Here is a 12,735-nt window from a genome sequence, read left to right on the forward strand (position 1 = left end):
TCTTGGCCGATTGACTCAACACTTTACGAAGAATCCGTATACCAAACGAGAAATAATTCAAGCGATACGACTGCCAGCAGCTTAGCAGCAGCAGACTTTATTGCTTGTAAATTTTGTTTTGATTAGCGCAAACAGCATCGTAAAAGTCTGCGGCAATTTCTGCGTGGTCATCATTTAAACACACAACCACACAACCGCAGTTCGTTTTAATATACAAACTTTAAGAACTTTTTTTCCTTAAGTTTGTGTTTGTCCGAATTTTGTCAACATCTCCAAAGAAATGCAGACCACACTAATCATCGCGATAATGTGTTTGGATTTGTTTGCCATCAACGTACGTGCACGAAAAATCACTGATCGACATTAATTGAACCCGACATAGTTTGTACCCGTATCATGATACTACTTATTAAAGGTTACAATACGTTTCCCTATTTCGGTCACCTGGTGTTGCGGCGGTCGGGTTTTCTTCTCCCAGCAGAGTGGCTAGGCGAAAGCGAAACGGACCGCCGCATTCATCGCGGACAGACGCGAACACCGGCCGCGAGCACCGCGAGCTCGTTTGTGATTTTCCGGGATACGTTAAACTAATTAGTTGCACAGTAATTACTGTGCGCATAAGCAGAATGAAAAGGTGCTCAATCGTGCACGTCTAATAGGAGTAAAATTCCATGTCGATTGCAAAAAGACTGCGCACAGTAATATTACGATTGAATTATTAAATTACTCGGTACAGCAGTCAATATGAATTAACGCAAAACATCAGAAAAACATAAGAGAACATAAGAAAAACTAAAATCCAACAAAATTATCCTAAACCAGTGCACTGTTTTGTTACACACTCCTTTCAGGCCTTACATGTCAAGGCCTTTTAGGCCTTGAATTACACTCACCATCCGATGGAGAACAAGTAATAACACATCCAGATTGTAACACACAAGTACCGCTCAGTAGTTAAGAGAAATTCATTAAAATTGCGGGTTCTCTTAGCAATTTTTCATTGGGCGTGACAAAACTCTTCCTGTTTTGCCGAATCTGCCGATCAATAAAGTATAGCGACGAAATACCTACTGTACCTAGCAAAGCAGCTTTTCAAAATCGATGATCGGTTTGTTACTATGTATTCAGTACCGTGCATTACACGAAGACATTCCCACAGCCATGATGTGGCACTCGTTACCTTCTCGTGTTTCTGCTCGTACGCTGTCATATGGGCGGTGGTGTAATACCGTGGCCAGAGCACTGCCGCTTAATTTTAGAAAACTGTAAATATTTTTATCACACATTTGTCGCCTCGTTTATAGAGGATGATTTTCTGTAAATTTTTCTGTATCTACCCAATTAACAAACAGCATAGTTTGCAAACGTGAGCTGTTTAAAAAGTGCCGGAATGAGCACCTGTTGTATGGGCCTACGATCACTTCCCGGCGTAGCTTAAGCGTACGGCTCCCAACCGCCACAGGGCGCCATCCGGGCGAGAATCGTCAATTAAGGCCAAAGGAATTTAGTTTAGCCACGCCCACTTAACCATGGCCGATGAAAATATTTTTTTAAGTATACCCAAGGGTTACTCTGTCTTCCTGCAGAAAATCAAACTTTTCGGAGCCGGGAGCCGGTGACCGGGCCCTGGCGAGTAGTTTGTGTACTTACTTATGGCTGGATGTTGTACCGTGCGTGTTCTGTACACACAACTCAAGCTAACTTACAAGTTACAGTATATACCTAAGTCACAATATCGACGATTATATGTGAAATGATACCATTATATACAAATGCATTAGCACTATCTGCATTATCTACAATATCAATTACTTCCATTATCGCAGGGTTAGGTTCTCCTCACGATAAACCACGTTTCAGAACATTAAACTGATTAAAAGATTGAAGAGATGCCACCGACTTCCTGAGTATTTATATAAATACATACTGCTACATTCCGGCTGTGTTCGTTCGTGCCTTGTGCAGTGTATTAAATTTTGATTATTGACTGCGCCGGCGCTAGACGGTGCATTCAAGCCTTATTTAGGCTCGCATTACAACAGCAGTCGTCTGGCGACTTTTGGTGGTCGTTCTAGCCACCTATGGTCAGTCCGTTTCAAGTGGGACTAATCAGTTTGTGGATTATACCGACTTGAAAGGGGTTGACTGAAGGCGGCAATGTTATTCTTCCAGCTCATTACGGCATTGTTGTACGGAAATAATATCCTGCTCAAAAGCAGTTCTTATCATGGACGGGTTGGGGGTTGATCTCGGGTTGGTAATCACGGGTCAGGCGGAAGCAGGAACTCCAGATTTTAAGCATCGAAATGCAGACGGACGCCGGGTGTACTCACGCCACGCATCCAAGTTCCTGGGCAGAATTGGCTAAAGTATTTGATTTTGCGCATACCGTACAAGGCGACATTTATTTCGCATACTGTCAAAGTCCTGTCAACATTTATACGCACAGTTATTCTACTGCTTATTTCAGCGTGGAGAATACGCAGAAACGAAAGTAGCTCCACAAGCACCATTCTACTTTCTTCATATCTTTAGCAAATTGTTGCTAATGATAAGATAACCGTACAATGGCCGAGTTTCGCTTGTTTTCAAGCCATGGTTCATAAATATAAATTTATAATCAGTATGCCCCTAAATTCTAATAACAACAAGCGGCCATAAACGGCACGGTTATCTTTTGCTGAGGCATTATCGCATTTTCTGTAGAAGTACTGTAAGTTCTGTAGAAGAAGTATACCTACAGACTGTAGTTTAAGGACCCCAGCGCAATCTTCTCATTGCCTTTGATTACAAATTATTTTTTTCTCCGCCTGACGTAATAAACGGTAATTAATGTGCTGATCATTGAATGATAGTGCGAGCCGAACAGCAGTGTTTCAATGTATATTTTGAGTTAATAAAATTGACCTGGCCGCGATTAAGCGGACCCGGAGCAATACTGTATGTGTTGCAACGAGAGCCGCCTGAAAATCATTTCTCCTTGAGCGTTATAATAATGATCGTTCAGATTCTTCCATTGCATGAAATAGTACAAAATTATACTAGCCGGTTTACGTTTAACTAAGTAGTCGCAGTACTGTAGTGGCATGCCGGGGGTAGAAATCGAGAGCGCTGTAAATATCGATCCGTTTGCTGTAATGAGTCAGATTGCGAGCCGCCTCTAACGCTCAGACTTAGCTTATTCGCTCGTCTGTGTACCCTGTACATATACGCGTTATCCTGATCTTTGTCAATTCATCATTTCTGAAATTTGGCATTATGGCATCGCCACTGATTTCTTCGGATCGTTTGCATTTTGGCTTAATGGCTTATAAATACATATATAAAAAATGCCCGTGTACCGATAATTTACTGTTTTCGCCTTTCTCGACCGAGATTGCTTTACTAATGGCGTATATTGGCTCGAGAGCGGACACGAAGAAAGAGATAACAAATTTGCTGGGTTTCAACTCAAATTATACTTTCGACGATTTGGCATCTTGTTTAAAGCAAATCAAGGCTCAGGAAACCGAAGATGGTGACGACTATTGCAAAGGCATGTTTTTTTTCGTACAGTAGTACTAATTTCATTACAAAGATTCCAGGACGAACTTCTTTTCCAGCAGTCATGCAATGCAGGTGCTGTCGCTTCTTTCTCTTTTCCTTCTCAATGATAATAATGATTATATTTTTCATATACTTAGCAGTTACTATTTCTAATTTCTGAAATTTAAAAGAAAACTGCAAAGCAAGCTATCTAATTGTAGTACGCTGTAGTACGTAGTGTGCTTTTAAAAGGGATTTTTTAAAGGTTAAATCGAGGAAAATTCTCGTATTGTATATACGCCACATACTATCTGTACTTGCAAATGAGACGCGGATAAGTGGATGACAAAAAGTATGATTCAACTATTTAACTTCCTCACCGGAAAGGTAAACAATGTGCCAGCTTCGAAAGGCCACGGATCCCACGATATAATTCCCAATGCCGTGTCATACAGATTTCGCACACGATTCGTCTGCGCGCGTGTAGCCGGCAGGAAGGTTGACGGGTTGATGGTTGACGTTCAATGAAGGTCGTCAACCTTTCTCTAAAGGTCATCAACCTTTCTGCCAGACCTCGTCAACCTTTCTCTAAAGGTCGTCAACCTTTCTGACAGAGCTCATCAACTTTTCTGCCAGAGCTCATCAACCTTTCTCTAAAGGTCATCAACCTTTCCACCAGAAGTAATCCACATTTCTGCCGAGAATTATCAACATTTTTGGAAAGGTTGTTTACTTTTAGCCAGAGGTCATCTGCTTACTGGAGAGGACACCCAATTTTCTGCCAGAGGTTATCCACGAATCTGCCGACGGCATCTCTTACTCCGAGAACTGACGTACCATGCACCCACCCTGACAATGCACCCATTGTAGTTCATTTTGCTTATCGCTCCTCTCGCTCGTTGAAAAGCAAATTAATGGTTTTCATAAACACTTGGCCTGGATGTTGACTAAGCCAGCGAAGTGATTCACTGAACCCGCCTCGAACTGACGATAACAGTGATGTCTGCGGAACAAATGACGGCATTCTTTGATCGAAGTACTGCACCATTGATCACTGATATTTAGTTTGGTTCTTGCATCAGAAAAACCATTCTGCTTGTTTAATCAAACATACAAGCAGCAGGCTTAATGTGTAAGCAAATATTTATCATTCATACAGCCGAGAGTACACGAGACAGTCATATTCAGTGGTGTTACTCACAATGAAACAATAAAAGGAGTACAATGGCCTCATACCCATCAATGGATGCCGCCAGTAGATTAGTGGATGACCTTTAAAAAAAGGTTGATGACCTTTCAAAAAGCTTGATGCCCTTTACGGAAAGGTTGCTGACCTTGGCGGAATGGTTGATTGCCTTTGCAGAAAAGTAGATTACCTTCATTGAACGTCCTTAACCCGCACTAAGGATAGGTGACTTACAATAAAATCGCATCCACCAATCTGCCGGAGCGCGTCTGTCTGTTTGCCGTATTATTGCCGGCTTTAACTGATCGAACAATGACGCCATTGTGTGCATTCAGGCCCTTTGTGAGATCAATGCATGCCGTCACTGCTCTAGCAGAGAGGTGGACGTAGATATGTCTATTGTTCTACTTGTACAGTTTCTGTACCATATTAGTCGTTTTTCTATATCCAAATTGAATTGTGCACATTTCGGGAATTTAAACTGAAAGTTAACCATTGCGTTGTGCGAGAAAACAAAATATTTACTAAAAACTAATTAGTCAGCTGAGTAGGTGCCTGGCAAGCCTAAATAATTTGTTTCTAGTAAATAATTTGCTCCTCGTACATCTCAAGTACCTAGTAAACGTTCCGTTTAAATATCCGAAATAAATAATTCATTCGGGATATGAGAAAACGACTACCCTAGGTATTATAATTATAAGCTGTACAGGCAGAGCGATAGATTGACATGTCTGCGTCTACTTTTCTGCCGAAGAAGTGGCGGCAAGCACTCATCTCACAATGGGCCAGAATGCAAACAATGGCATCATTGTTGGATCAGTTGAAACCAACAATGATTTGGCAGAAAAGGTGAACGCGCTTGGGCTGATTCTGTGGATGAGTCGTCCAACATTCTGCCTGGCTTCAGCAGGGAGGTGGATGCGATTTCATTGTCTGCCCACCATTCTTCAATCTACCTTCCTCGGTTTACAAAGTCATCCATCAACCCGTCCACCTTCCTGCCGGATACTGGTGCGTAATCAGCTAAGACGCCAGGATGATACTTGGTAGCCTTACCCTTATATCCATTTTGCATATTAAGCAAACGAAACAACAGTTTGTCGAAATGAAATACCGAAATAATAATTTTTTTATAACGCAGTAACAATAAACGTTTAGCCAAAACGTGCTGCGTTTTTAGCAAAACATGTGCACGACTTCTGTTAAAAGACGAAGCCTTCAGCAGAAAGGTTGACGACCTTTAGAGAAAGATTGATGCCCTTCAGCAGAAAGGTTAACAACCTTTAGAGAAACGATGATGAGCTCGGGCAAAAAGGATGATGACCTTTAGAGAAAGGTTGACGAGGTCTGGCAGAAAGGTTGATGACCTTTAGGGAAAGGTTGACGAGGTCTGGCAGAAAGGTTGATGACCTTCATTGAACGTCAACCATCAACCCGTCAACCTTCCTGCCGGCTACACGCGCGCGTGAAGAAACCAAGAAGGTGATAGTACTAAGCAGAACTATTGAGTCGTTCATAAATATTACATGGACTGTGAATCTTTGATTTTAGAATTTCTCTGCCAACCTTACTTTAGTTTTAAAGATTGACTTGTCGTTGGAGCAGATGCGGTGCCCAGCATTACTGCTCTAAATGAACCTAACTAGTACTGCAGCTGAGGGAATTTTGAACTGTACAGTTACGGACCACTGTCCCTAGATTCCGACGATGAAGACGACAAATCTCCCGAAAACTACAAATTCCACATGGCTAACGGCTGCTTTATCGAGGATAGCTTCACCGTGAACCCGCAGTATAGAATAGATTTGAAGACACTGTTCAGTGCAGTGTGTGAATCCGTTCCTATCTGCAATGACCCCGACGAAGCTGTTCGACAGGTTAACGCGTTCGTTGCAAGCCGCACATTGGAAAAAGTGCCAACAGCCGTCGAACTCGACGACTTGTCATCCCTCACCCGCTTGATATTGGTCAACGCACTTTACTTTAGGAGCAGCTGGCGCCAACCGTTCAACGAAAAACACACTGCAAAGAGACCCTTCACCACGGCAACGGGGTTAGTAATTATGGCGGAGACCATGCGCGTCCTTCTGAAATGCAATTATGGCGAAAGCGAAGCACTGCCACGGAGCGCAGTTTCTGGAACTACCGTATTTTAACGGTTTCTGCAGTGCGTTCTTTATATTATCCGGCAAAAAAAGAAGCTCTTCGGCAAACCATCGAATCGCACTTTAGACGAATTACAAAATCTGCTGACACCGGAAACTGCTCGATGCCATCACAAGGAATGTATAGTGTGCGGGCCGTTACCATTCAGCTGCCAAAATTTCGCATCGAAGAGAATCTGGATATGCGCACCATGCTGGAGGAGTTGGGAATGCCCAATGCATTTGGAAAGGATGCCAACTTTTTAGGAATATCCGGAATGCCGTTGCATATAAGCAAGATGAAGCAAACGGCCGTCATTGGTACGTGGGATCTTAAGAACAGAATGACATTTCTATTACTGTTCTTTTTAAAAATTCTGGTCTGGCACTGTGTAACAACTAACAACTTTGATTACAGTAACACTCACACAAGTTCGATTTACGTTGCATTTTTCTGTTCGTCGCGCCGGTAAAATCATTTGGCTTGGCACATTACAGTAACTAAGAAAACTTTCATTTTTGCAAAATAACGGAGTAACCTTAGGGTATATTGAAAAGCCAGTTTCATCTCCTGTGGTCAACAGGGCGTGGTCACAAAAACTTAAAAAGTGATAAAGGCACTGCTTCGTACGTTATTACTCAATAATGCGAGGCTACTTCATACGCAAGCAGGCTAATTTACTGTATGCTGACTGTACTCGCTGCTCGGTAGTCCTTATTCACCGGTACCTGAAATTTACTCGAGTTTCACCCGATTCTATAGGGTAGAAAAATGCTATGTACTGGCAATAGAAAAGTGATAAACTTACGACTGGCAATGCCACCACTTAAAAAATAAGCGTTTCCGACGTTTTCTAAGAATGAGTTTTGAGAACACGTCAGTTTTTTTAATGAGTGTAAAACCTTTCCCACTTTTCATGCGTTCAATTTTTTTCACAGTACATAAACGAATTCTAAAGCAGTATACTGGCGTGATGGAGCCACTCTGCTAATGAGGAGCCGGAAGTAGAGCGAAATTTGAAAACTCTACCTTACCTTATTTCTAACGTAACTAGGTATAAGACATGACTGAAGGAATAAGGAACTGTTTGGCCACACCCTCTGGACCACGGCAGATGAAAATAGCCTTTTTTTGTTCTCTAAGATTTCTTCGTCATCCTGAAATAAAAACTAAAATTTTTCTGACTGAAGAATCGGTGACGGTGCCCTGGTTTGATCTTTGTAGAACTTTAATACAAATACATGGGAAACTGATTTCCCCAGGGCCAGAAATAGAGAACGATTTGATGAGAATTCTCAAACAATTTCAAATACTGTATGTACGCGCCTGTTAAAGTAACCTTATGCGCCCTGAGAAGCAGAAACTGATACCGAACATGTTCAGTGTTTTCCCCAGCCAGGTTGACGGGATTACTGTCCATGTATTCCGGTACAATCTGATTACAGATGTTAACGAGGAAGGAACCGAAGCCGGGGCAGCGACTGTGGTAGTAATGGATCTCATGGGTCGTGATGACAGCTTTCGAGAAGCAAAATTCATTGCAGACCGGCCATTTATTTTATCCTTCGCCACAACAGCACCAACACAATTCTGTTTATGGGGCACATCAATCATCCATCCGCGTTTTCTTAATCCATGTTTTTCAGGGAAAAACAGATGCCTACATCTATATAACCGCATTATAATTGCTGTGATTGTTCAAGCCATTCGTATATTCTTCAATACAGCTAAATTTGCTTCGATGGCAGTAAGTTCCTGCTAGTAAAACTTTGTTTATTATTTGTTTTTGCATCGAACTCAATGTCTCCGACCGCAAAGGAACCGAAATAAACTTAACTGCTTGCAGAACATCGTAGAAAAAACGGATATGCTTTCGAGAATTTCTCTTTACGGGCTTTTCGGAAGAACTAGTTAAAAGAACCGTAAATTTAGCTCTCGCCATTTGGAGTGGAAAAAGCCACTACGTTTACGCATAATATGGTTAAACGAACAGCAAACTTTTGCCTGTTCAGTCAGCCATGTACGGTAAACCGTGAGCAAGCGATGCATCCGTTACAGGACTTACAGGTACAACTTACTGTACATGCTGAAACTTTGTACAAACAAAATTCTTGGCCGATTGACTCAACACTAAGTCTTTACGAAGAATCCGTATATCAAACGAGAAATAATTCAAGCGATACTAGAAGCCTAGCAGCAGCAGATTTTATTGCCTGTAAATTTTGTTTCGATTAGCGCAAACAGCATCGTAAAAGTCTGCGGCAATTTCTGCGTTGTCATCATTTAAACACACAACCACAGTTCGTCTTAATATACAAACTTTAAGAACTTTTTTCCTTCCGTTTGTGTTTGTCCGGATTTGTCAACATCTCCAAAGAATGCAGACCATACTAATCATCGCGATAATGTGTTCGGATTTGTATGCCATCAATGTACGTGCACGAAAATCCACTGATCGTCAATCTGGCTGTGGAAAATCCCATAAAGCCGGCTTCATCAACAACAACCACATCGTGTCTGGCAACCGCGAACGAACCTACGCCGTCAACGTTCCTTTGAGCTACAACACCGACGATAACAAACGGCGACCTTTAATCCTCGACTTCCACGGACGTGGCGCAACCCCGGAAGAACAATATGAGAATTCCATGTACTACACTAATCCCAAAGGCAAAGAGTACGTCGTCGTGTATCCTGCCGGGATCAAGAAAGCCTGGCAAGGCGCATCCTATGCCGATCCAAAGGTTAGTGATCTCCAGTTCGTCACGGATCTCGTCGCCCATATCGAATCGAGCTACTGCATTGATCCCAATCGGATTTACGCGTCGGGTAAAAGCAACGGTGGCGGGTTCGTTGACACCCTGGCATGCTCAGATCACGGCGACCGGTTTGCGGCGTTCGGCATGGCGGCGGCGGCGCTCTACACCGACAACAAGTTGAGTGGGTGTCCAAAGAAGCGGGCGATCCTGGAGGCCCATGGCGAAGCGGATGCCACGAGCAAGTATCACGGGGATGCTGCGGCGAACGGCGGTCCGGTGCCAAATATTGCTAAGTGGGTGCAGTGGTGGGCTGAGCGGGATGGATGCAGCCGAAAGGATGGAGTAAAGAAGGACCTGGCCGGTTATGATGTGACAAAGTATTCGTGCAAGGGATTCACGGATGTTGTGCAGCATTACAAGGTACATAAACTCGGACACTGTTGGCCGAGTAAGGATGGAAAGAATACGGACAGCAGCGGTTGTCGTGGATTTTTTCGAGAAATGGAGTTTAAATAATGCCCCGAAAAATTAATTGGTGTTTTTTTGCAAACTGGCTTTGTAGTACTTTTTGTTTCGTTTTTGTAAACAGATATTTGCAGTATTATGTTAACTGGACTGATATATGTAATTATGAACTATGAAGTACCAGTACCCATGTTGCGCAGCTCTCATTAATTTTGAAGAATAATTCAACAGCACGCCACAACCCCCTTCAGAATTTTTTGATTTTAAAGGCATCGCTAAATTAGATTATTTTATTAAACCGCAAGGCAGCCGAGATATTTAAAGCCTTAACCACTTTGCAAAGGCGAGTTCAACAGACGCTTCTATTATGCAATCATCATCTGATGCTTTTTTAAAAAATGCAAAAGCTTTTTTCTGGGATCTAGTGTTTGACGGCTATTTGTCGCAAAGGTATTCAGCGGCAGTTAATCAGTCGGATGAAAATGTTCGACCCCGAAAAATGCAAAAATCTTGATGGATCGACCGTTTAAGTTTTGCGTATGAAAATGTTCTGCTAGCCACTAAGGATTTATTACACTTCATCAGCTGGTAAAACAGCCACTATCAGTCGATTGTAACAAAAAAACTGTTACGATAGAAGCGCGTGCTTTAACTTCTTGTACTCCATAATTTGCCCCTAGCAATTCCGCTGAGCTGATTGTCTAGTTTATCCACCTACATCTTTGATCATGGTATTGTACGTGCTGTCTGCCTATATAAATCACAGTACCGAGCGGCGACTTGTGTGTAAAATCATCGCCAAATTGATTTGAAGCAACAAAGTAGACGATTACAGTACGTTTTGTGAATAGAGTCTTCGTCAGGCCGTGTCTCGTTGGCCAGGTACATATTGATTTATTGCCTGCGTTAACGTTAAAGAAGCCTTTTATAAGCTCGCAATAAATGAACAGTCCTGGCGACTCACGGTGGTCATTTTGAACACCCATAGCCAGTCCGTTTGAAGTTGGGCTAGTCAGTCTGTGGATTAACCCGACTTGGAAGGGATTGGCCGTGGGTGTAAATTCTAATCTTGGAGCCCATTCCGAACGTTTTTTAATAACAATATTATTAAGAACATTGCCTGCTCGTCTGCGATGGGCTTGTAACGGAGGATTCCTGTCTCATGTATTAGTATGTACGAGTATGTGCTTGGTTGTCCCGCCTCATTTCCTGTTGGGGCTCTGTAACGGGGATTCCTGTCTCATGTATTAGTATGTACGAGTATGTGCTTGGTTGTCCCGCCTCTTGTATTTCCTGTTCCTGTACGAGCGGTTCTATATATAGCGTTGTATTTCCTGTGGTATCTTCAGTCGTTGGGTTAGCAATATTTCGAGCAGTATCAGCCGGTTCCGTTGCCCGTTATACTTGGAGTCGCATACCGAGAACGAAATTTTTTCAAGTCGACAGTTTCAGTGCCCTTTAACTTTTACCACCGCTACCCTCCGCCTCCCTGTTGAACAGTGCCCTTTAACTTTACCACCGCTACCCCTCCGCCTCCTGTTTCAACAGGTAAGTCTTTATGTATCACGTCCAATTTTTTTTCAAAAGAACAATTTCAACTGTTACCGATCCTAATACCATTTTCGAATTCCGTAACGCGCCATTTTTAAGTAATTAATTAACGATCGTATAGTCAGCTTTCCGCAGTTAGCAGGCTGTTTGCAATAATAAGTACTAATTACCAGCAAGTCAGGATCATGGCTCTAGACCCGCAAGCACTGCAGAATATTCTTAACACCGTTAATGCCGCTTCCGCTCAGCAGAATGCAGCTTTACAGCAAAGCCTACAGAATAACGCTACTGCACATCAGAATTTATTGAATTTTTTGAATAACCAGAATGCCGCTGCAGTTACCCGTATAACATCTCTCGAAATGGGTGATTTGCCGAAGTTTGGTGGTTTTTCTTACGAAGACGCTCAGGACTTTTTAACACAGTTTGAGACGATGGCCGTTGCTAATAACTTCACACCAGCTAACAGAATCCAACATTTTGCGCTCTGTTTGCGGAATAACGCTCTTCGCTGGTATACCGCAGAACTAGCAGGTATCACATGGCCAGACCTTCGATCTCATTTTTTAACAGCTTTCGGAAAAACTCGTTTTGAACTTGATCTTATGAATGAAGGTTGTCGTACATTAGCATTTACAGATCCTCGTACTTTTGTCCATCGTGTTCTTGATTACGTGGAAGCCAGTAATCCCGCAGCTACCGAAGCAGAAAAAACAGTTCGTCTCTTCGAAGCCTTGCCCTTGAATTTAAACCGGCATTCGTGACTAACAGCCCCAGAACCGTAGCCGATTTTTCAATCGTTTACGTGATGTGTCCGTTAAGCAACAATACAAGCTCGCGATGCAGAATCAAAATTCTTCATATCAGGCGTTCAATAATGTTGCAGATCAGTCAAATCTTTTGTCGCTATACAGCCAACCGACAGCGCCTACCTCTAATCAGATAGAGATTGTCGCTCATAACCTGATGAAAGGTTTGGATGAAAGACTAAAGCATCTTGCTGAACAAATAAAGTGTTTACAGGAGAATAACGAATCACAGGGCAGTTACGATCTTTCTCAGAATTACTTAACGGGTAATGCGAACCAGTCAACCCTTCGACTC

General features: G+C 42.6%; 1 protein-coding gene across 1 annotated transcript; it reads left to right on the forward strand.

Annotated features, from left to right (window-relative positions):
* Positions 1–9,146: 9,146 nt before the first annotated feature.
* LOC129591522 (uncharacterized) lies at positions 9,147–10,224 on the forward strand. Its single transcript, XM_055487192.1, has one exon. It carries the CDS (start codon positions 9,235–9,237, stop codon positions 10,129–10,131), a length of 897 nt encoding a protein of 298 aa, XP_055343167.1. The 5' UTR covers positions 9,147–9,234; the 3' UTR covers positions 10,132–10,224.
* The last annotated feature ends 2,511 nt before the right edge of the window (positions 10,225–12,735 follow it).

Source organism: Paramacrobiotus metropolitanus, unplaced genomic scaffold, assembly GCF_019649055.1.
Source record: "Paramacrobiotus metropolitanus isolate TYO unplaced genomic scaffold, Prichtersi_v1.0 Parri_scaffold0000046, whole genome shotgun sequence".
In the NCBI taxonomy this organism is placed as follows: Eukaryota; Metazoa; Tardigrada; class Eutardigrada; order Parachela; family Macrobiotidae; genus Paramacrobiotus; species Paramacrobiotus metropolitanus.

Bases quoted from the DNA above. Each gene is read 5' to 3' on its own strand.
- LOC129591522 (XM_055487192.1), top strand. From the start codon at position 9,235: ATGCAGACCATACTAATCATCGCGATAATGTGTTCGGATTTGTATGCC.